The sequence below is a fragment of the Microchirus variegatus genome (genome assembly GCF_963457635.1).
Source record: "Microchirus variegatus genome assembly, chromosome: 18".
NCBI lineage: Eukaryota > Metazoa > Chordata > Actinopteri > Pleuronectiformes > Soleidae > Microchirus > Microchirus variegatus.
The window spans coordinates 3,693,713-3,716,321 of record NC_139819.1 but is presented as its reverse complement, the minus strand read 5'-3'; the positions used below and the strand labels follow the sequence as shown (position 1 = coordinate 3,716,321).

At 43.1% G+C, this 22,609-nt stretch overlaps 1 protein-coding gene across 1 annotated transcript in view; it reads left to right on the top strand.

Annotated features, from left to right (window-relative positions):
• Positions 1 to 233: 233 nt before the first annotated feature.
• adgrv1 (adhesion G protein-coupled receptor V1) overlaps positions 234 to 22,609 on the top strand; it is a gene marked incomplete at both ends in the record, with an annotated part of 129,106 nt that continues 106,730 nt past the window's right edge. The window contains 17 exons of the mRNA XM_083905111.1: positions 234 to 419; positions 874 to 1,023; positions 5,894 to 5,989; positions 6,560 to 6,664; positions 6,905 to 7,018; positions 7,159 to 7,389; positions 7,840 to 8,177; positions 8,267 to 8,537; positions 10,213 to 10,539; positions 11,220 to 11,396; positions 13,230 to 13,453; positions 17,318 to 17,444; positions 17,673 to 17,858; positions 18,206 to 18,386; positions 18,790 to 18,953; positions 19,028 to 19,151; positions 19,235 to 19,495. Of these exons, the coding sequence (XP_083761237.1) occupies positions 234 to 419; positions 874 to 1,023; positions 5,894 to 5,989; positions 6,560 to 6,664; positions 6,905 to 7,018; positions 7,159 to 7,389; positions 7,840 to 8,177; positions 8,267 to 8,537; positions 10,213 to 10,539; positions 11,220 to 11,396; positions 13,230 to 13,453; positions 17,318 to 17,444; positions 17,673 to 17,858; positions 18,206 to 18,386; positions 18,790 to 18,953; positions 19,028 to 19,151; positions 19,235 to 19,495 (3,262 nt within the window). The remainder of the gene's footprint in view (positions 420 to 873; positions 1,024 to 5,893; positions 5,990 to 6,559; positions 6,665 to 6,904; positions 7,019 to 7,158; positions 7,390 to 7,839; positions 8,178 to 8,266; positions 8,538 to 10,212; positions 10,540 to 11,219; positions 11,397 to 13,229; positions 13,454 to 17,317; positions 17,445 to 17,672; positions 17,859 to 18,205; positions 18,387 to 18,789; positions 18,954 to 19,027; positions 19,152 to 19,234; positions 19,496 to 22,609) is intronic.

Sequence of the window (22,609 nt, the reverse complement as noted above, 5' to 3'; positions counted from 1 at the left end):
ATTCAAATTTGAATTAAATCTATTAGATTGCTAGCTAGATTCGCCTGTTGTTAGCTGCTAACAGCAGACTAAGCTAACAAGCGAAAGAAACAGTGTGCTACAGAGTCTATTTAGAGTCGTAAAAACAGACTGAACGTGTCAAATCAATGCTGATTTCTCACTTTATTTACTTTATTTGTCAATAAATCATCTTTATCTCTATGTTTCCCCTCTTTTTTTTTATTGTTGTAGGAATGCTCCCTGTCCTCTTGCTAGCTGGGCTGATTCTGGCTTTGTCCGTCCCCGGCACGGCGTCCGAGTCGGCCACTCTTCGGTTCCTGGGCCAGACGGACTTCACTGTGAACGAGAGCAGCACCGCTGTGGTCCGGCTGGTCGTGGAGAGAGTGGGAGACCCGGTCAATGTGACGGCGCTGGTTCTGGTACGAAACTATCACATTATTAATGAAGAAAGATAATCAGGAATCAGTATCTGAGTATTAAATCATGAGTATTAAGTCAAGTTTACGTGCTGCAGTTAGCTCCGTTAGCTGCATCAGCTCCTTTTAGCGCCGTTAGCGCTCCTACAGTCGAACTGGAGCGGTCTGTTTATTATTGTGTATATGTGTGCCTCTGTTTTTAAAGTTTAGCGTTTACTTTACAGACTCATTTTAACAATCCGGAGTCACGTAAACATGACGTCACACGCTTCTTTTCCCGGTCAGTCGTCGTGGAAACGCGTCATGCGCTAACGCCGACGCCGTTAAACGCCGTTGACGCGTTAACGTTTGACAGCACTAGTATCGTCTAATTTCCTATGATCATGAGATATAGCACTTTTTACGATAAATCTGAAATAACCCAGAGTATCTTACTTTTATTTTCCCCCCTCCTCAGCTCGAGGGAGCAGACACCGGGGATTTTGAAGCCGTTAACGCTGCAGCCTTTCTTCTCTCCACCGAGACCAGAAAGACCATCTTCATCGCCGTGAGAGATGACGACTTGCCTGAAGCCGATGAGACGTTCACCTTTAACCTTACACTCCAGGTAAAGCTAAAATTTTCCTACATCCTACGTTTTTATTTTTGGGGGTGAGTGAATGCACATCATAGCGGTGGATGATCACCCTTCCTTCATTATTATGGAACTAGCCATCAATGTTTGTTAAAAAACCTCACTTTTCACAACATGAGACTGCATTATGAGCTCCGTGGTGTTTATTTCTTCCTTGTTTTCCACTTATTTTGTTTGCGGGAAAAAAAAATTGATTTAAGGATATATTATTCTTGATTAATTAATTCATTATAATTCATTGTTTCATCCATAAAATGTCAGAAATCCTTCAAAAATGTGGATCAGTGATCAAAATAATTGATTTATAATGATTTATTTGCTATGTTATAGAGCAAAGAAACCAGACGATGTTCGCATTTAAGAAGCAGAAAAATCCGAAAGCTTGGATTGATTCTTAAAGAAATACCCAAATGTGTATTTTGTGATCGATTAATCATTAAATCATTGCCAACCCTACAAGGAAAACAACCCCTGGCAATGGGAATGTTGTTCATCACCATTTTTCAGGGTGGGTTCTGGATTGTTGTGACCCCCCCCCCCCTCACTCACTCGTCTCTGGAGCTCTAAGCTTTTTTTTTTCCACAACGTCCCACTGTTCTGAGTCTGCCCGTGACCATCTTAAATCCTAACCCCAGCCACTGAGCAGTGGTGGTGGTGGTGGTGGTGGTGGTGGGGGGGGGTGTCACACAGTAAACCCACCCCCGGGGAGGCTCCGAGCTGCAGTGCCCTTTGATGTATGTGCACTTTTTCCACGGCTGGCGTAGGGTGGGGCCCCCGAGTGTTGTGAGGTTCTCTTGATAAAAAGACACCTTTGTGCAAAGAAAGTAACTTGGACAGCCACGGCCTCGCCGCACGTTAGATTAAAGCGATTCTCTCGGACTTCAATGGCCCGTGACCGTTCCGTGGATTCTGACACAATATAATAAATGAAAGCTCGGCCTGTTACAATGAGCGAAGGGGATTCACCGACTAAGCAGCTTCACAGGTATTTTTGGACTATTTATGTTCAGTGGTGGATAATGTACACAAACCATGTACTTGAGTAAAAGTTGAGCTACCTAATGTGAAATAGTACTCCAGTAAAAGTGGAAGTACCGGTGCTAGTGCGCTCATTTGGACAATTTTTTCAGCCATTATGAGGAAAGGAAGGCAGGTTTCATGCTAAAGCGATGACGACGGTCAACGGCGCCAACGGCATGTTAACGCATGACGTGTTTCCATGACGACTGACCAGAAAAAGACACGCGTGACGTCATGTTTACGTGGCTCCCGATTGTTAAAATCAGTCTCTATGCAGTACACAGGTACGCTGGTTATTTGTAGCGCTGCTCTTTTCGTTTAAAGCTCCCATAGAACCGAAGTAGAACCGAAGTACCAATTAATGCTGTTTTTTTAGTGTGTATCTGCGCCATTACCTCGTTTATGAAGCCCTGAAGATTCGGAACAAACAGTTCAACCACTGCTGAGAACGCTGGGTTGTATTGTAAAAAACCTTGACTGGTTACGTAAACAGCAATTCTCCTGAACAGCAGATCCTCCTGCTCCGGGCACTAGTCCGGGCACATTCGGTTGCGTACATTAAACCGCAGAAGAAGAATATCGTCCGTTGTGGAGGTGTTTCACGTGTCTTCTGACTCTGGGTCAGACTCTGGGTCAAAGTTGTAAAAGGAACTGTGGCGGGGAGTCGTGAAGAAGCTATTTTTAAACACTGTTAAAGGACCCATATTGTGCAAAATCAACTTTTTTATCATTTTAGTACTTATATTTGGGACTCAGGGGGCCATACCAGTCCCCAAAATGTGAAAAAACAAGACTCAGTCATGTTTTAGTGGTTCCACTTAGTGTAAGTATAGGCAATAAAACACGCGATATTTAAACCTCCCGCGGAGTTACGACATATCGAGCATTTCACCGTGAATGTTGACACCCCCCGCCAGACAGAGTACTTCAGAACTCCACCGTAGCTCCTCCTTGTCCCTGTGAAATACGAGAGTGCAGGCGAGGGAGGAAGAGTGGCTGCACAGCGGAGCACAGTGTTTTACACAAACTTCCAGCCTCAGAGGATTTGTGTGTCCAGTGGATAGATTTTATTTTTTGAAAAAAATGTTCACAAGCTTCACAAGCCAACAATGTTTTGATAACGAGTAGCAGTGCATCCACCGTTCCAGAGGGGGGAGCTGCGCTTCCGAGAGCTGGTGTGCGCTAATTACGTCATTTCCAGGTATCGGCCAATCACGAGACAGTTGGGAAGGCTCTACGCTGGCTGGCCAATCACAACACAGTTCTGTCTTCTGGGTGTGAGATTTCAGTCTGAAACACCGCGGCTGAGGAGAGCGTCAGTGAGGAGAGATTTCTATCGGCTCGTTTACAGCAACTAGGAGGTTTTTGACCATAAAAACAGGTTAATGTATATAAGTAGACCTCCATTACGCGAATATGTGCAATAGGACCACTCTATGTGAGCTTTAATACACAGACCACGTAAATAGGCACGTAAATATTTTTCCTTAGTGTACTTTGAGTACAGATGAGTAAGTTATGGAAGTGAGGAAACACCAAAATGACGTAAAGACGCATATTTTCCACCCCACCCCCAGCCGAAGCAGCTGAACACCCCCATCCTCCTGAAGCTCAGGGGAAAGTTGCACCTGCTCTGGTCTCACACTGTAACTCTACACAGCTCCTACTGTACATACCAACATACATGTACATACATTCCCTCACAGATTCAGTCAGGACTAAATCTCCATCTCCAAAACTCTTCCCGCTCGACCCGTGACGCACCTTCGATTGTGTCGCGACACATTTATAATCCAGACAGTGCTTCGGTAAACTGATAGGGCAGCATTTCACCCAAACGCTTTGTCTCGTCTGCAGTGTAAACAGAAGTGGTCTAAGTGGGCCTCATCTGGTCATCTTTCGCTCTGGTAGCACGCTAAGTAAAGGCCTGTGCAGCTGTATTTCAACCAGATGTCACCAAAAATGTGGCGTCGAATCAAAAAAAAACGGTGTGGAGGAGGGTCAGTGTCGCGGGGTTTGCTGTTTAGTAAATATGCACAATCAGTGATCCTCAGTGACCTTTGTCTTTTTTTAAGAGACGACGAGACTCGCAGACAGAGTGAACACAACCCCCTCCTCATCCTCCCTCCTCCCTCCTCCCCGTAGATCATCAATCAAACGTGGCAGCTAAAGGTTATATGAAACCACGGAGACAGACTTTTGGTGTCAGGCATCCCCGGCTGTGACGGGAAATTCCATTGACAAGTATTTACAGTCAAACTTTAAGACGTCTACAACGGTCTAAATCATAATATGTCAGAGAAAATAAAAAAGCCACCTGTCCGTTATATTTGCTCCTTTATTTTTCAGGTTACGTATTTATACAGGAAATACTTTGTTAGTTGTGAAAATGACCAGTGGTGTAGCTAAATTATTTTACAATTTAAATGTTCATTTGTGGCCTGCTGTAATCTGTGTTTTGGTGTTTTGGTCGTTGCTTCAACACGACCGCTGCTGCAGCTCGTAGCACTTTGAAAGCTGTGTTAACAGCAGCGTTAAGGCAGAAGACGGAGATGGTCTGGAGCCTTTCGTCCGTACTTTGTGTTAATTTCTTCCGTCCTTGTGTTTGCCTCGCAGGGCCAATACCACCAGGGAACGTGGAAGCAGTATAGAGTCAATAGTCCAGCCCGAAAACAGAGTCGCAGTCAGGCTTTAGGCATTACTTTTTACTAGTGCTGGGCGCAATAACGGCGGTTAACGGCGTCACGCATGCAGTTCCGTAAGTTTGATATGCGATACGTCATTTAATTGTTAATTGAGCTGTGTTTGTCACATTTAAAATTTTGCAGATTCTGCCGTTTAATTTTAATGCCCAGAGTCAATATGTTCTCTCAAGTTACACTTTTTACGCAAAGTTGTTTACAAATTATTTATTAAGAATCTCCCAGGGTCCCCCAATTGGACCAATTCTTCTTCGTAGTCTTTATAATATATATAATAATCTCTTTAATACTTTTACTTCTAAAACTCAAGTACAATTTATATTAGAAAATGGCATTTGAAATGTAAGTACAGTTCATTTTATATACTTTAAGACTTTTACTTCACTAATATTATTGAACTAATGTTTCTTTTTTAATGACATTTAAAGCGTACGAAAAACATTTTAAAAATTTACGACGAAAAAGACATTTCTGTTTCTGTGTGGACTCAGTGTAGCACGAAAATAAAATAAAACGCTTTTCACGCGACTAAATCAGCTGATTTGGTTCCAGAATGTCGTTAAGAGATTTCGGGGACGTTTTTGACGGAAGCCTGGCCTGTGAAAACATCGATAAGCTCACTGATGGAAACCCTGGAGCAACAACGTCTGTGGTCTTTTCTCTTTAATGGGGTTCAGAAAGAGGAAAAAGCCTCCTTTCACAGATCACAGGTTGTGGTTCCTTTTTTTTGTTTTGTTTTAAACTCGGCGTAAGCCTTTGGTGAAGTCTCTGCGTGATTGTTTCTCTTTTTTAAACACACTGAGGTTTGTCGGGGTCTTAGTGCCGGCTCACGGAGCACAGCGCGCAGCGTCGTGAAGAGGTGTCCCCGCTGTGAGCTAACCTGACGTATCAGCTGAGCTCAGACCAGCAACTTCCTGCCTTTGTGCCGTCTCACCTGGGTCTCACAGCGGGGACACTGGGACAAAGTGTAGTCGGTGAACAAAAGACGGCTGTCGGCTGCTGCTCTGGTTCTTCTCATGAGCGAGAGGGGGGAGGATAAGTCGTGTTTAGATCCTCTACTGTACTCTACTGTGAGCGTCGTTTGGTTTTATCTCACCGTTCCACCTCTGCTCTCTCCTCAGAGTTCGTCTAACGGCGTGACAGTGGGGACACCGAACAAGGCAACTATTACCATCCTGTCCAATGACAACGCCTTTGGAATAATTGCCTTCAATTCAGTAAGAAACAACCGCTTCTTTGTGCAACTGTCTCCATTTAAGTGTAAGTAAGTAGGAAACATAATAAAAGCCAGAATTCAGACTTTTTACCCTCATCCTCTTCTGTACTAAGGGTCATTTTGGGTGCTTTGGTTTGTTATTACAGTCTTTCTTAAAGGCGCCATATGTAAGAATGTGGCCAAAAACTGCTACTACACTCAATTTCAAAATACTGAGGCCTTTTAGGTTTAGTTAACTGGCAACCCATGGTTGCTCGGCAGCTGAGACTCGACTGACTGCAATGATTGGTAGACGGCGGTAGGTGGCGACACATGCCAAAACATAAACATGATTTGCAGTCTGCAAAAGATTTTTTTTAATGCAAATATTTTGTCTGTACTGTTGTTGTTGGTGAGTTCAGTTTGTTATATGAACATTATTCCTGAGTCTCTGTGACATATTAGGAGGATTTTATGGCCAGTTGCTTTAGATTTATTACATAATGCACCTTTAAGTGATGCTTTGTTCTCAGTCGACTCATTTGTTTTCCTGGTTCTAAACGTTCTCCTTGTCTCCTGTCATTAACTTCAGACTGAGGAGATTGTAGTCGATGAACCCAGAGGAAGGAACCATGTCGTGCCTTTAACCCTCATTAGAGAGAAGGGAACATACGGGACTGTGACTGTGAATTATGAGGTGAGAGAACAGTCACCTATGTGTATTGTTTGCAGCTTCAGTGGTTGATGATTCATTTGTTTATGTCGAGTAATATTAATAATCAGTTTGCAGTTCTGTGAAAGAGGTAAGTCATAGGTGGACATTGGTCTGCGTTTGAGCTCAAAAGACAGAATGGTGACGGTCTTTTTATTCTAACATGAATAAAAAACAGCATCTCTTAATGTCTTAATGAAGCTTGTGACTCTTCTTCTGGTTCAGATCTCTGAAGGTCCAAACCCGGCAATTGAGGATCTCAGTCCAGACAGAGGGAACATCACCATCCCAGTGGGACAAGCTGTCGTGCAATTCAGTCTCCTCATCCGGGATGACCAGGTACTGAACAGGCTCCTCACATATGTAGTTAGAGGTCCATCAAGTTGGATCACCCATTTTTGACATGTTGCAAACTATGTTCCTCTAAAGCTTTATATTCTAGAGTTTTGAAGCAGTTCTTTTCTTTCTCTACTGACCAGCTTCCAGAGGACGATGAGGTCTTTTCCGTCAGGCTAACTGATGTGGCAGGTGGCGCCCTCCTCAGGCCCAACGCCAGCACCGTCCAGCTGAGAATCCGCCGCAACGACAGCCCGCTGCGCTTCTCTCACGCCATCGTGGCGGTCACCGAGTCGGCAGGCGTCGTCGTCCTCAACGTGACCAGAGGACGACTGACTGAAGACGGACCACTTGTCGGCTCTGTTGACTCAGAGGTTCCTTTCCTGTTTTTATTTGAATAAATCCAGTCATTTATTAAGCTTTGTTTGTTTAGAATGACTGTTAAAGGTACAGTGTGTAACATATAGGTTAGGATTTTTCACTATCTTACATGACTGTCAGGAAGTCAGGATCAGACAAGACTGAGAGCCAGTCACGAATTTGGCCCTCATGCATAAAGACGACTGTGTCATCAGCGTACGTTCAAGTTTTGGCAGGGCGTTGATCATAAAAGAGGTCCTAAAATCGAGCCTTGTGTGACACCAACAGAACAATCGACAAATGGTGAAGTCTTGAAGTTAAATAAGACTCCACTGTGAGGTTCTAAGGTTTTACAAACTAAATTAATAATACTCTAAACCTCCTCATCTACAAGAACTTCCTCAACTGACCGAGAGCTCGACTCTAATCGTATCAGTTTAACGTCCCGACTCTACCGCCCCCAGGTGTCCGTGGACTACGTGGTGTTGAGCGGCGAAGGACAGGGCAGCGCCACGCCAGCTCTGGATTTCGCGGACCTGCAGCCGGTCAGGACCGTCACGTTCCCGCCGCGCGTCTACGCCGCCAGCCTGCTGTTCAACATCAGCGACGACGTCGTGCCAGAGATCGCGGAATCCTTCCACGTGATCCTGCTGGAAGACACCGTCAGGGGAGACGCCGTGCTGGCGTCGCCCAACGCCGTGCTCGTGACCATCGAGCCCAACGACAAGCCTCACGGCGTGCTGTCGATCAGCGGCAGCGCCGTCATTCAGCCGATCGCCATCGATGAAGACCTGACACGCAGGTGAACTGTCTTTTTATTGATGAAAACATGGAAAAATGGCTACTAAGTTAACACTAAATAAGTCATATCTGACGTTGTCGTTCCCCCAGGTTCGACGGCATCGTCATCGTAAGAAACGGAGGGAGCTACGGCGCCGTTTCCGCCAACTGGTCCATCAGCAGAAACTCCAGCGATCCGTCCGCGGTGTCCGACGACCTGAGTCCCGCGTCGGGGACGGTGATGTTCGCTGCCGGTCAGGTGACCGCCGTGATTCCGCTGGACATCGTGGCAGACGATCGACCGGAGGAGGCCGAGGCCTTCCTCCTCAAACTCCTGCCTCACACTGTGACTGGGAACGCGGAGATCGACGAACCCACCGAGGTCAGTCAGTCAGTCACTCGCTATTTATTTATCCATCCATCCATTTATTTAACGGGTGGTTTTTTTTGACAGCGAGAAGACAAAAGGCTGCACTTGTTGGGGGAATTTTTTTTCCTCCTCCAGATGTTGTGCATGTGTCGAGCACATGTGTGTGTGTGTGTGTGTGTGTGTGTGTGACCTGCTGTTAGGTACGGTGGCAAACTTGGCTCGTTGTGCAAAACTCGAACCTCTTAATGTGACACTTTGCTCCGTGGGTGTTCCCTTAATGTGGCGGAATCAAAACAAAGCAGCAACAGCAGGCGTACGCCGTGTGTGGTGTCTGTCTGTCTGTCTCTGTGTGTGTGTGTGTGTGTGTGTGTGTTGTTTTTTTTTAGAAAAAGTGGGTGCAGCGGTGACACATTTTTTTTTTTTATTGCTTCCATCTTTGTCCAAGCCCTCTTGTCCATGTGTGAAAGCAGCGGTCAGATCTGAGACTTGTTTATGCCCGGTGCAGGAGATGAGATGCTTACGAGCCGCCGCTTTGGTCACACGCAAACACACACACACACACACACACACACACACACACACACACACACACACACACCAGACCAAACGCGTCAGGTTGTGAGACTGTGTCGGGGTCTGTCAGCCATCTGTGCAGAAACTCCCTCAAGGAAGAAGAAAAAAAAAAAAAAACACACACACAAACTGTCTACTTAATCATTATTAATTGCCATTAATGTTGTAAACGATATGTACGTAATCACACACACACACATGCGGAGCTGTAAATCAGCTGTTTTGCAAATGAGACATCAGACAAGTGTATGTTTTAGGGAGATGAATTCTCATGAAAAAAAGAAAAAAACACACACACTGGTGCAGTCTTAGCTGAGTTAATTAAAGAGGATGCCTCGCTAAAGTTAGCCCGGGGCTCTGTTTTACTACTTTCAGCTTCACTTGTTTTCTTTCCTCTCTCTCTCTCTCTCTCTCTCTCTCTCTCTGTCTCGCTGTTTTTTTCACCTCTTCTTTCTTCTTCATCTTCTCGTGAGCTGAAATGCAGTCGTGGAAACGCAAAAACAGGAGACGCGTCAAAGTCATGCAAAGTAAATGACGGCTGTCGCTCCAATAAGTAAAATATCCTGGGTTTAGAGGACTGTACGTCACTCAGAAGACTTTAGCCGTGTTTCCATCGTGCGGAACAGTTCAGCTTGATAAAGTACTGTACGTATTTGTTTGTGTTTACATTAGGAATACTCCCAAAATAAACAGCCTCATACAGTTCCATTTTTTGGCACCTTTTCCTTGGGGTACTAGAGTAAAAATGGTACGCCAAGGTCATGACAGTCTGATTCGGAAATAACGTCACTCCGTTGCGACCTGTTGGCGCAAACATTCAGTCTTGTATAAAGGGAAAAGTCACTTTTTATAATGTTACTTAAGTAAAAGTCTTAAAGTTTTTTACCCGATATGCGATATGGGTAGCACTAGTTTGTCAACTTTAAAAGTAGCTCCTGGGGCGCTGGATGGTTCAAAAACCCGGATTTGCAGTGATCTGGGTTCGATTCCACCCGCCCTTTTCTGCATATCCTTCCCAAAAAATATCTTTAAAACATACAAAAAGTTTGGGGAAACACTGACCTACATATCCATATTCCATAGTGTAACGCTCTCCCTTTCACTCTTTCCTCAGATGGTTTTCTACATCCAGGACAGCGACGACGTCTACGGCCTGTTTCGCTTCGACCCGGCGAAAGAGCAGAGCATCCAGAGCCAGCCCAACGGCCGCTTCCTCTCGCTCAACTTCCTCCGCGACGGCGGAACCCTGGGCGACGTGTCCATGACCCTCGCCGCCCTTTACATTCCCGCAGGGCCGATAGACCCAGCGCTGGCCCGGGACCAGGTTCTGAACGTCAGCAGATCTGTTAACGTGGCGTTCGGGCTCCGGCGGACGGTCGCCGTCACGCTGCCGATCAGGAACGATGCCTTTCTGCAGAACGGAGCGCATTTCTTAATACAGGTAAGAATTTGCACATGGAACCGGTGTTTTGGTAGCTCTGTAATACTGTTTTTGGAGTAGAAAAACTCCACCATTTGTTGATTGCTCTGTTGGTGTCCCGCAAGGCTCGATTTTAGGACCTCTTTTATACCAACTTTAGGAAACAATGATGTCATAGCCATTCGGTGTCTCCATCTTCTTTGTTTGGAGTTTGTGCACGCTTCACGGAAAAAAAATACCTTTTTGGGGAAAGTTGTGTTTCCGTTCGGACGAGGCCTGTACGTTTCCATAACTGCGCTCTTTCCGTTTGTCCGTGTTTCCACTTCTTGGCCAAATTGGTGCCATTCAAAGTTTAAGTGGCTCATTTGCATGTGTGAACGGTTTGACACTGGCACTCCAGTGTTGCTACAGGGAGTTCCACAGCTCTCCAAACTCAACATCATCACCTGGCTCTTACAGCAAAACAAGCGAAAAGCAAAGTCTTCACATGATTTAAAAACCATAATCATCACTACAGTACACACTTATTGTCCATGACGTACATAAAAGGTTGACTTCATAGTCTTTCATTAACCCAGTTTGTGTCAAATGCCCTCCAACAACACAGGAATGCACTTTATTATTTGACTGAATGTGTTCTGTATTTGCCTCGTCCCTGTTTTATTCCTCTAACTGAGTTGCATCTTCTACCTTCCCTCTAGTTGAACACGCTGGAACTCGTCGATATCAACCCCCAAATTCCCTCAAACAGCCCGAGGTTTGGGGGACCCCTCAACCTGACCTTAACCGTCACACCTGACATTGCTAACGGCGAAATCGGTTTCACCAGTGACGCCACAGTGGTGGTTTATGAACCGGAGGATAGCAATAGCAGCACGGTGAGTTATTAAACTACAACAGTGGTAGTTTAGTTTCACATGTGAGATACAGAAATAACCTTAAAAAAAAAAAGTAAATGGGAACAATTTATCAAGAACCACTTTATCTCATTGTAAAACAACCTTTTCAAAGTTTCTAAACTGCTCACCATCCTGCACCAAAGCCCATTGAGAAAATTCTGGGGGGGGGTTAGACCCTCGTGATTATTATTCAAGACCCCCTGAAAGCCTCAAATGCAAAATTTTAGGGGGGTCTAAACATGTTACAGTGTAATTGGAAAGCATGTTTTTTTGTCATTTCAGTTTTACATATATGATCTACATACATAATACAGTTTGCATGCTTCCTTATCCTTTTTAACCAGACAAAATGTCAATTATTTTATTTCTAATTGTGTATTTTTAATGTTTTAATTATTTGCTTTCCAAATGGCGCTGAAAAAGCCCACATCTGACAGGGAAGATAGCCAACACTGCAGCGTGGCACCTGGGGTGGTGAAACAGTATTGTGCAACAAATGGATCATGTCCTGATTTTCAAAAATGTATTTAAATTATTCTTTAAGAGATATGCTAACATTTTCAACGGATCCCTGTTCAGGGCAACATCGACTATTATCATGGTAAATTTAAAGTCATTCCGATAGAATTTTTGTTTTTGAGAAGAAAGTCAGCTCACTGTCAAAGTGTATCAGAGCAAATGGATCATGTCCTGATTTTCAAAAATTCATTAAAATTATTCCTTAAGAGATATGCAAATATTTTCAACAGATCCTTGTTCAGGGCGATCACGACTATCATCATGGTAAATTTCAAGTCATTCCGAGATACTTTTTGTTTTTGAGAAGAAAGTCAGCTCACTGTCAAAGTGTATCAGGGCAAATGGATTATTTCCTGATTTTCAAAAATTCATTAAAAATGATTCCTTAAGAGATATGCTAACAATTTCAACAGATCCATGTTCAGGGTGATGCCGACTATTATGACGGTAAATTTCAAGTCATTCGGAGATACTTTTTGTTTTTGAGAAGAAAGTCAGCTCACTGTCAAAGTGCATCAGGGCAAATGGATAATTTCCTGATTTTCAAAAATTCATTAAAATGATTTCTTAAGAGATATGCTAACAATTTCAACAGATCCTTGTTCAGGGCGATGCCGACTATTATGACGGTAAATTTCAAGTCATTCCGAGATACTTTTTGTTTTTGTGAAGAAAGTCAGCTCACTGTCAAAGTCTATCAGGGCAAATGGATCATGTTCTAATTTTCAAAAATTCATTAAAATTATTCCTTAAGAGATATGCGAATATTTTCAATGGATCCTTGTTCAGGATGATAACGACTATTATCATGGTAAATTTCAAGTCATTCCGAGATACTTTTTGTTTTTGAGAAGAAAGTCAGCTCACTGTCAAAGTGCATCAGGGCAAATGGATTATTTCCTGATTTTCAAAAATTCATAAAAATTATTCCTTAAGAGATATACGAACATTTTCAACGGATCCTTGTTCAGGATGATAATGGCTATTATCATGGTAAATTTCAAGTCATTCCGAGGTACTTTTTGTTTTTGAGAAGAAAGTCGGCTCACTTTTTTACCTTACGACCATATTTGGTCATTCATGTCACTTAGGTGAACCAGAACAAATGCTTTTAAACACCAAAAGTCACAAGATAACACATTTAAACTTAGTGATGTAGGCAGCAGTAGGTCAACAGCTCCTGTGTGCACAGATGTAAAATCGTTGTTGTTCTCTATGGAGTTTGGTGTGGGCAGAAACTTTTTGTTTTTGTGTGTGTGTGCGCTTAAAAAGAGATGTATTCTCTTCCTCCAGGTGAGCCTCGCTCTGCGACGCGACGGCACAGACGGTCAGGCCGAAGTGTTCTGGAGTCTCCAGTCCGTCGGCGCCAACCGCGACGACGTAACGGCCGACGACCTGCAGCCTTTCAGCGGCTCCCTCGTCTTCCTCTCCGGACAGAGCGACGCCTCCATCAACCTCACCGTCGTGGCCGACGACGTCCCAGAAGTCAACGAGACCTTGCTGCTCACTCTGGATAGGTAGGGATATTTAAACTCGCTAAAAAAATAGCAGGCCTGGGCGATATATCGATTTTATCGGTTTTATCGATTAATTCTAGGTTTTTTGTTCCGGACGATTTTAAAAATAAAAATATATAGATTATTTTCTCTCCTCTTACTACGGCGCACTTTTTTTACTCACTTTTAAATGTGACCAGCATTGCATGGCTTTGTTTTAAGATTCACTGGCATTTACTTAATTATGATTTAACTGAAATGAAAACAATTGAACAATTTAGAATTGAGAGTCAGTGGATTCAAGAAAGAAAGTTGCATTTCAATGGACATTTTATTCACTGACACAAAAAGCACACACTCTATGGTGGTAAAGTAAATATAAAAGGTAAAAAAACAGAATAAAAAAATGAATAAAACAGAAAAAACAGAATTCTAAATGTTTTTAACAGAATTTTGAAAAAAATAAAATGGAATTTTGAAAAAAATAAAATGGAATTTTGAAAAAAATTAAATGGAATTTTGAAAAAAATAAAATGGAATTTTGAAAAAAATAAAATGGAATTTGGAGAAAAATAAAATGGAATTTGGAAAAAAATAAAATGGAATTTGAAAAAAAAAAAAAAACTGTCATGGAGGACGTATTTAAAATATTTTAATTAACTGACACTGAAACACTGTGTGTGTGTGTGTAAAACATCATGCATTCACACATAGTACATCATATGAATAATTATTTTGTCTTTAGTATTTAAAAAAAACACACAAAAAAACAATTTAAATCGAAAATCAATTTTTTATTAAATAAATCGGGGATTTTATTTTTAGGCCATATCGCCCAGCCCTAAAAACTAGCTCTTTTTAACGTGAGCGAACTCTCGTATAATGTTTTTAGAGCCAGCTTTTGAAACGTGTTTTGGTCCAGTGAAGTTTACGGAGCTGCCGCTTGATGCTTGGTGCTTGCGGAGGCAGTTTTGGTTATCGGTTCATTCATTAGTCTCAGTTATGATGAGAACGGCGTCTCCTTCTCCCTCCCACTGCTTCCCTGCAGGGTGGAGACTGCCCGCTTTATCGTGTACTTCGGGTAAGTGGAGAGTGGGGTGAACCTGGACCCTTTGTGTGCCGTGAATTGGGACTTTGTTTTTCTTTCCAGAGAAGGGCCTACTTCAGGATTTCTGTGGTCTTTGCTTGATGAGACTTTGGGGTGGTGGGGGGGGGGGGGTTGTAAGATGGTGTGAAAAACAGAGATTCCTAAAGAGGGTGGGTGTTGGGAGTTAATTAAGAATCTTCTTTATGCGTTTTGCTTTAATTTAACCAGGCTCTATTGTGTAACCCCTTTTAAAGATGTCAGTGTTTGTATGCATGCAGTGCCTTGGCTGTGACTGTTTGTTTGGAGTGCTTCTTATTCCGCCATGTCTTTGTCTCTAATTTACCCGTCATGTTACGCTTGCTTGGCTCCAATTTTTCCGAGGGCCTAAACCCACATACACACATCCCTGCCGAGCAATAACAGTGCAGGCATGCAGTTGATTGACATTGTTATTAAAAGTGGTCCAAACAGCAGGACTTCGGGAACGTTACACAATACAAGGAATGCATAAGGGGGCCCTCCATAGTTTTTCCGTGTCTCACTATGCATTTTCTGCTTGTGCGCACATAACTATGGTTCAAATCGTGCTAAAATAAAGTGTCTGTGTCAGGCTGGCGTTGCACACATGCTCATATTCCATTCATATAACAGTAGAGGGCCGATTTCTCAACAGGAGTTCACCCTAATCATTTTTCCCCTTGTTTTCTTTGAGCGATGGGTTGTTCAGGTGTTTATTATTTTCTTCTTCGACTAAAAATTTGCTAATTTGGTCCTTCAATTTGAAGGACCAAATTTCAGATTTCAGATACAGGCCTCTACCAAACGGTTGAGACGTCTGTTCATAATAAACCTGGTTTGCATAATTCATAAAGTACAACGTTCAGAGCAAGTCACATTAAGTGTTGGTGAGTTCAGCTTGATGCATTTTTTCAATGAGATATAGTGACTAAAAGTGTGGTCGACCAAATGGTTGAGTAGCACCTTAAAGGGTTAAGAGGGCAACTTGTAAGAGCTGCTTCATCCACGATGTCCATTTTTTATTGATTTGCAACACATTCTGCATCTGGACAAGTGATTGTCCTTGGTATCTTGGTCAAAATCAGTCTTTATAATTTCCTTTTGTTGAGGCCGAGATCGCGAGATTTTCATTTCTCAGGCATCGCTAATCGTCATTTGCTCTTTCCTAACTTTACTCGCTCACTGTTCTGCATGGAATCGCACGTCGGTGGAGGGACGCCGCTAGTAAATATGACTCGACGTTTGTTCTGTGTAGGCCTAGTCTACGTACGTCAAGCAATACAGGGCATGAAACAGTAGGTGGCGTCGTAACAAACAAGTGAGACATTGACTTAAATATCAACTTCATTTATTTCTTGCGCAAAATTCAAGCACTTTCAATGACCCATGTCTATTATTTGGGCAATTTCAAAAACTTTCCCAAACTTTCAAGGATTTTAATGACCTGTGGGAACCCTGCATATGGGAATGTACGTAACGAGGACCTCTGTAGACTCACAGACATGGAAAGTATAATGAAGTAAAATTTAATGTCACAGACACTCAGTCAAAACAAAAAGTCTGTGAAGGACACTCTGTGACAAAAACTCAGATTCAGTGAAAAGTCCCCAAAGTCCAGGCCAAAATCTAAACAATTGAATCCAATAAACGGGCCTAGTCAAACGATCAAAACAAGGGCAAACAGGCTAGCATGTAGGAAAAACATGAGAGACGCTAGCACACACAGGCTAACAAAGACTAACGGGGACATGTGGACTATGCGTAGCTACACAAAAAGGTTGACGAGGTCAACAGGGACAGGAAGTGGGCGTGTTTAGGCTAATGGAGGGGAAAACCAGGAAGTTGCTGACTAAATGTCGTTTTTCATTTTTATGCTAGTACCCTAGAAGGTAAGATTGAATCATTTGGTTTAGTGTGAGCATACAGCTAATGTTGGACACATATTCATGTGTTGCACCTCAACTATGTTTACTACTGCCATTATACTTCACTTATATGTACTATTATACTTCACTTATATGGACTATTGTATAGCTACACAGACAGGTTGACCTGGTGAAAAGAACAGGGACAGGAAGTGGAAGTGGTCAGGTAAATGGAGGGGAAAAACCAGGAAGTTGCTGAGTAAATGTCGTTTTTAATGTTTATGCTAGCACCCTAGAAGGTAAGATTGAATCATTAGGTTTAGTGTTAGCATACAGCTAATGTTGACACATATTTATGTGTTGCACCTCAACTATGTTTACTACTGCCATTATACTTCACTTATATGGACTATTGTATAGCTACACAGACAGGTTGACCTGGTGAAAACAACAGGGACAGAAAGTGGGCGTGGTCAGGTAAATGGAGGGGAAAAACCAGGAAGTTGCTGAGTAAATGTCGTTTTTCATTTTTATGCTAGCACCCTAGAAGGTAAGATTGAATCATTAGGGTTTAGTGTTAGCATACAGCTAATGTTGACAAACCTTTCTACATCGTCCTCTACAACGCCACCGGTGAGTGTGTGTTCATAAGGACGTACTGTGTGAGTCAGGTCGCATAGTGGATCTCTTGAGTTAATGAGAAAAGAGGATTTAAACAGCTCTGAAAACCAGGAAGTTGCTGAGTAAATGTTGTTTTTAATTTTTATGCTAGCACCCTAGAAGGTAAGATTGAATCATTAGGTTTAGTGTTAGCATACAGCTAATGTTGACACATATTTATGTGTTGCACCTCAACTATGTTTACTACTGGCATTGTACTTCACTTATATGTACATGTGTGTGTATTATTTCCAGGACTAATGTCGAGAATCAAATCCTCAAAGCTGGCTTCACCAGCAGAGAAGTCGTCATCGTGGAGAACGACGATCCCGGAGGAGTGTTTGAGTTCTCGCCGCTGTCCAGAGGCCCGTGGGTCATTAACGTAAGTCAAACTAGGTTATTAGAATATACTTAAAGGTGCAATGTGTAACTTTTAGCTACATTAATTGGGGAATTTGTACGTTGCAGGTATCTCTCAACTCTCATTTATATATATTTGAATATGTCATTACAGTCGTGATACACCCTGTTGTTGTGATGGCTAATACTTTTGTCCGCAGTGTATATTTTCTACCGACTGTCGCATGACATTTTAACATTTTAACTGCAGGAAGGTGAGGTTGTGGAGCTGCATGTGGTCAGAGCCCAGGGACAGCTCTTGAAGCAGCTGGTACGATATTCCGTCGTGCCTTCGGGCAACAGTGAATTCTACGGCGCCACGGGCATCCTGGAGTTTAAGCCCGGAGAGAGGGAGATAGTGGCGGCACTGGTGGCAAGGCCGGATGGCGTGCCTGAGGTAAGAACATAACCCTTTCTATGATTTTATAATATCTATTTCTTACTCTTCAAAATAAAGTCCTTCTGGTCTTTAAATTTGCTTTTGGACTTTAACAAAGTCAAGTTACCTTTGATTTGATTCAGGGAAGTATTCCTTTTGAAAAGAGGCAGAGTAATTCGTTTTTTCATTTGGTCTCCACATTGGCCAACATCTGTTCCACATGCTGCTTCAATTTATCTCAAATTTGCTAAATGATATAACAGACTGGGAAGATTATGATTTGAACCTGTTTTTGCTTCATGAAAACTTCACAAAGTTCATGTGCGTGTGTGTTACTCTCTTTGTGTGTGTGTGTGTGCGTACAGCTGGACGAGACTTTTTCTGTGGTCCTCAGTAGCCACAGCACTCCACCCAGTCGCCTAGGCAACCACAGAGAGGTCAACATCACAGTGCGGAGGAATGACGACCCCTTCGGGGTCATCGAGTTCGTCCAATCGGGGCTGACGGTGGCCGTCAACGAGAGCAAAGGGAGCGAGACGCACTGGGGTGAGATGAAGGCGTAACAGTAGCACTTGTCACACGGCATCACATTAACGCGAGGCGCGACACATGAGCTGAGGGAGCGTTTGTGTGTATGCACCAGCAGAGCAGGGGCGGGAGGGGACAAGTAGCATTTATTCCATCAAACTGCTAAAGGACTGGTTTTTGAGCTGTAGAATAAACCTTTTTGTGAGTGTTTTCAGCCAATCCTTCTATGAATTAGTACAATTTTGGTGTCGTTTTCCTCTTTCTTGACACAAACGAACCACTTCCTGTGCGCAGAGCAGGAATATTGCCAGGTGGAACAACAACGCACTACAGTTTTGATGCAAAGTTAGATTTTTGAGCTGTTTAACTCAACGATTTAACTAAACCCTTATCTGAACAAATGCTCTATACTCTCTTTCAGCCGTTTACCCCGTCGTGAGAAACGGGGGACATTTCGGTGAAGTGTCCGTGTCGTGGCTCCTGGAGTCGGACCTGTCCGGAGACGTCAGCCCCCTCCGGGGAAGCGTCACCTTCGAGGACGGCGAGTTCCTGAAAAACCTCACCGTCTTCTCTGTGCCCGATGAGGTAAACGTGACAGCTACGTTGACACTTTAAAACCACATTTTAATAATATTAATCATCATTTAAATAAATTTCAGATCCCAGAGGACATGGAGAATTTCACCATCACACTGTTGAATGCTACAGGTGGAGCAAGACTTGGGAATGTACTCAGTGCCAATTTACAGATAAACGAGAACGATGATCCCATTTCTTTTTCTGGTAAGGATTTCACCATATATGGAATATCATTACGAGTGTTTTCTGTTGTCACTGAATTAAATCTCACTCTCACTGGATTTTAGAACCTGTTGTCGTGCGGCTGCAGGAAGGAGGCGTGGCCAACTTCACCGTCGAGCGAGCAGGACGGGCCGACTTTGTTGCCACGGTGATGTACCGCGTGGAGTACGGCGACGCGTCGCCGGGCGACCTCAGCGCGCTGAGTAACGACACGCTGCTGGTGTTTGACGTGGGCGAGTGGACGAAGAACATCTCTGTGGCAGCGGAGGACGACGACACGCCAGAGACGGACGAACCGTTCTACATCGTCCTCTACAACGCCACCGGTGAGTGTGTGTTCATACGGACGTACTGTGTGAGTCAGGTCGAGGATTTAAACGGCTCTGAAAGTCAGGTCTCATTAATAATAGTAATAAACCCATCCAAATATTGTTTATTAAGGGCTTTTAAAGACACATTTAAAGGTCCAGTGTATAACTTTTATGATGGCAGAAATTGAACATATTACCAGGTTTCCCATGGGTCCTTGAAATCCTTGAAAGTTCATGACCCTTGAAAGTTTGTTACGACGCCACCTACTGTTTCATGCCCTGCACTGCTTGATGTGTAGACTAGGCCTATGCCAGACAAACGTCGAGTCATAATTGCTAGCAGTGTTGTGGACACTGCACTGTCCCTCTCTCCGCCGTTGATGTGAGATTCCGTGCAGAACAATGAGCGAGTAAAGTCGCGAGAGAGCAAATTACGAGATGCCTGGGAAATAAAAATTCACCAAAAGAAAACCACAAGACTGACTTTGACTCAATAAATGTGGACGAAGCGGCCCTCCCATCTTAAGCTGTGTCAGCACATTTGGTCCTTGAATTTGAGGGAATTGGTCCTGGAAAGTCCTTGAAAAGTCATTGAATGTAATGTCAACCAAGGTGTGGGTATCCTGTATTACCCATAAGTATGTTTGTATAAGTTTACGATTTAAAAAGCATTAGAAGAAGCCGCCTTAGCACTTTGGTGATGTACGACATCTTGCACAAACCAACCAAAAACATGCATTTGAAGCAAAAGCTTACGAATTAAATGACGATAGCCTAATGTTTTACAACAGAATAATGCTGTTAGGAGGGGTTATTGGCAGAAATTTGGAGGCTGCCATCATGCACGACCATTTTCTGACAGCAGCTCGAAAAGAAAAACCAGCCAGATTGTTTGTTTTGAGTTGTTTGTTTACGAAGGCCACCGTACCTCCCTCCCTGACATGCTTAAGAAACAATCTACAGTCTCGCCATTAGGTGTCACCAATTCTTTCACAATGGACCCTTTAAATATGAAGGAGGAAAACACCTCATCTCAAAATAAGCCCACTCTCTTCCACTGTGTGATTCCTCTTTAATCTCTTTAATATCAGTTGTATTATGTACAGAAGGATGTAGCCGGGTTATTTAGTGATTTACCATTATCCGCGCTTATATAAAAAAAAAGCTCTCCTAATCCCAGCATTGTGTGTCAGGGATGGGAATGAAAGACCACCGGGCACCAAACAGGACTTTAATTACCAGACTCCAGACTTTCTGACACACAAAGACCAGACACTCCACTCGCTGGCCTCCTTCCTGCTCCCTGATTGACGTGGAGTGGAGTGCACTAAGGGTTCATGCCAGTGGCTTTTTTCCCTTTATGTTGGAAATGTGTTAAAAGTCATTCACCCTCATGTTTGGAGTCACTCAAAGCGGGATCTTGACGCTCTTTACCTTTTGCCTGTTTAATTATGAGCAGATTTGCGTGCTTTTCAAAAAGCGTGCTTGTCGTCCGGCAACGCGAAGCGTGCGCTTATTGAGGTTGCGGCGGCGGACAGCGCAACAACAACATTCCCTCGTGTTTCAAGTTAATTTCTATAAAAAATATAAAAGCGGCGGTTGTTGTTTATTGTAGCAGCGTCGTCTTCAGCCTTCCTCCTCCTTTCACGAGACTTTATTTTTGGACTCTTGTTGTTTCCATGAATAAGAATTCCACATGTTGTGGGCACCCGGAGAGCGCAGTCGGAGCTAAGGGCCCCGTTGAAGTGACCCGGGTTTGAGTCCACTCGCTCGAGCTGAAACGATTAATCGATTACTAAATGAATCCATTAGTCCAATAAAATATCTCCCCACATGTAACTGCTTTAGCTACAGTACAGTATATAAATGGCAGGACATCATACCTTCTTCTCACTGTGTTCAATAAAGCTCTCGATTCAATGCGGTGCATTATTTGTTTGGAAACGGGAAACCCAAACGGCCTTGAATGCTACTCTGTGTTACATTATATTTTGCATGATATATTATTTTATACTACACGGTTGGTGTAGTGGTTAGCACTCTTGCCTTTGCAGCAAGAAGACCCGGGTTCCTGGGTTCGAGCCCCGTTTGGAACAACTCCGGAACAAGGGCCTTTCTGCAAGGAGTTTGCATGTTCTCCCCGTGTGTGCGTGGGTTTTCTCCGGGTTCTCCGGCTTCCTCCCACAGTCCAAAAACATGCGATATGGGGATTAGGTGAATTGATCACTCTAAATTGACCGTAGGTGTGAGAGTGTGAGTGAATGGTTGTTTGTCTATATGTGGCCCTGTGATGGACTGGCGAACTGTCCAGGGTGTACCCCGCCTACCGCCCAATGTCTGCTGAGATAGGCACAGCACCCCCCGTGACCCTCTGGTGGAGGATAAAGCGGTAGATAATGGATGGATGGATGGATATTATTTTAAAATGTGTCTTCTCCCCCCCCCCCCATTCCATTCATGTTGACCGCTTATTTTGTTTAAATGCCAAAAAAACAGTGCAGATTGGTTATTTTTACTGCAGAAACAGGACATTAAAGAGTCCAGCGTCCCGTGCGTGCTTGTCCGTTGTGATGACTAAAAGAAGCCACAAACTGTTTTTGCAGGCCGTAATTTATGACAGAAAATGCATAAAAGTAATGAAAAACATCGCAGGAGACACATGTGGATCCACTAAACAAAAAAATAAGTTTACACATGGCAAGAAAACATCATAAAATGTCATATTAAAGGAGGCTACAGCACAAAACGCTAAGGTCATGAAGTCACTCTGTTATACAAGATAACCCAAGAGATGCATAATACAGTATTATTTCTGCCTTTTTCAAACTAAAAACAGTGGATAGTCTTGTTTCAATTGTTTGTTTTTGTTCAAAAGTTTGGGGTCACCTAAACAATTCTTATGTTTTCCATTAAAAGTCACACTTTTATTCATCAAAAGAGTTGCAAAATGAATAGAAAATATAGTCAAGACATTGACAAGATTAGGAACTAATGATTTTTTTATTCAAAATACAACAGCAAAACTGTTTTCAGCTGTGCTAACATCATTGCACAAGGGTTTTCAAGGGTTTTCTAATCATCCAATAGCCTTCTAACATTAGCAAACCTATGTACATATTTCATTAAAAA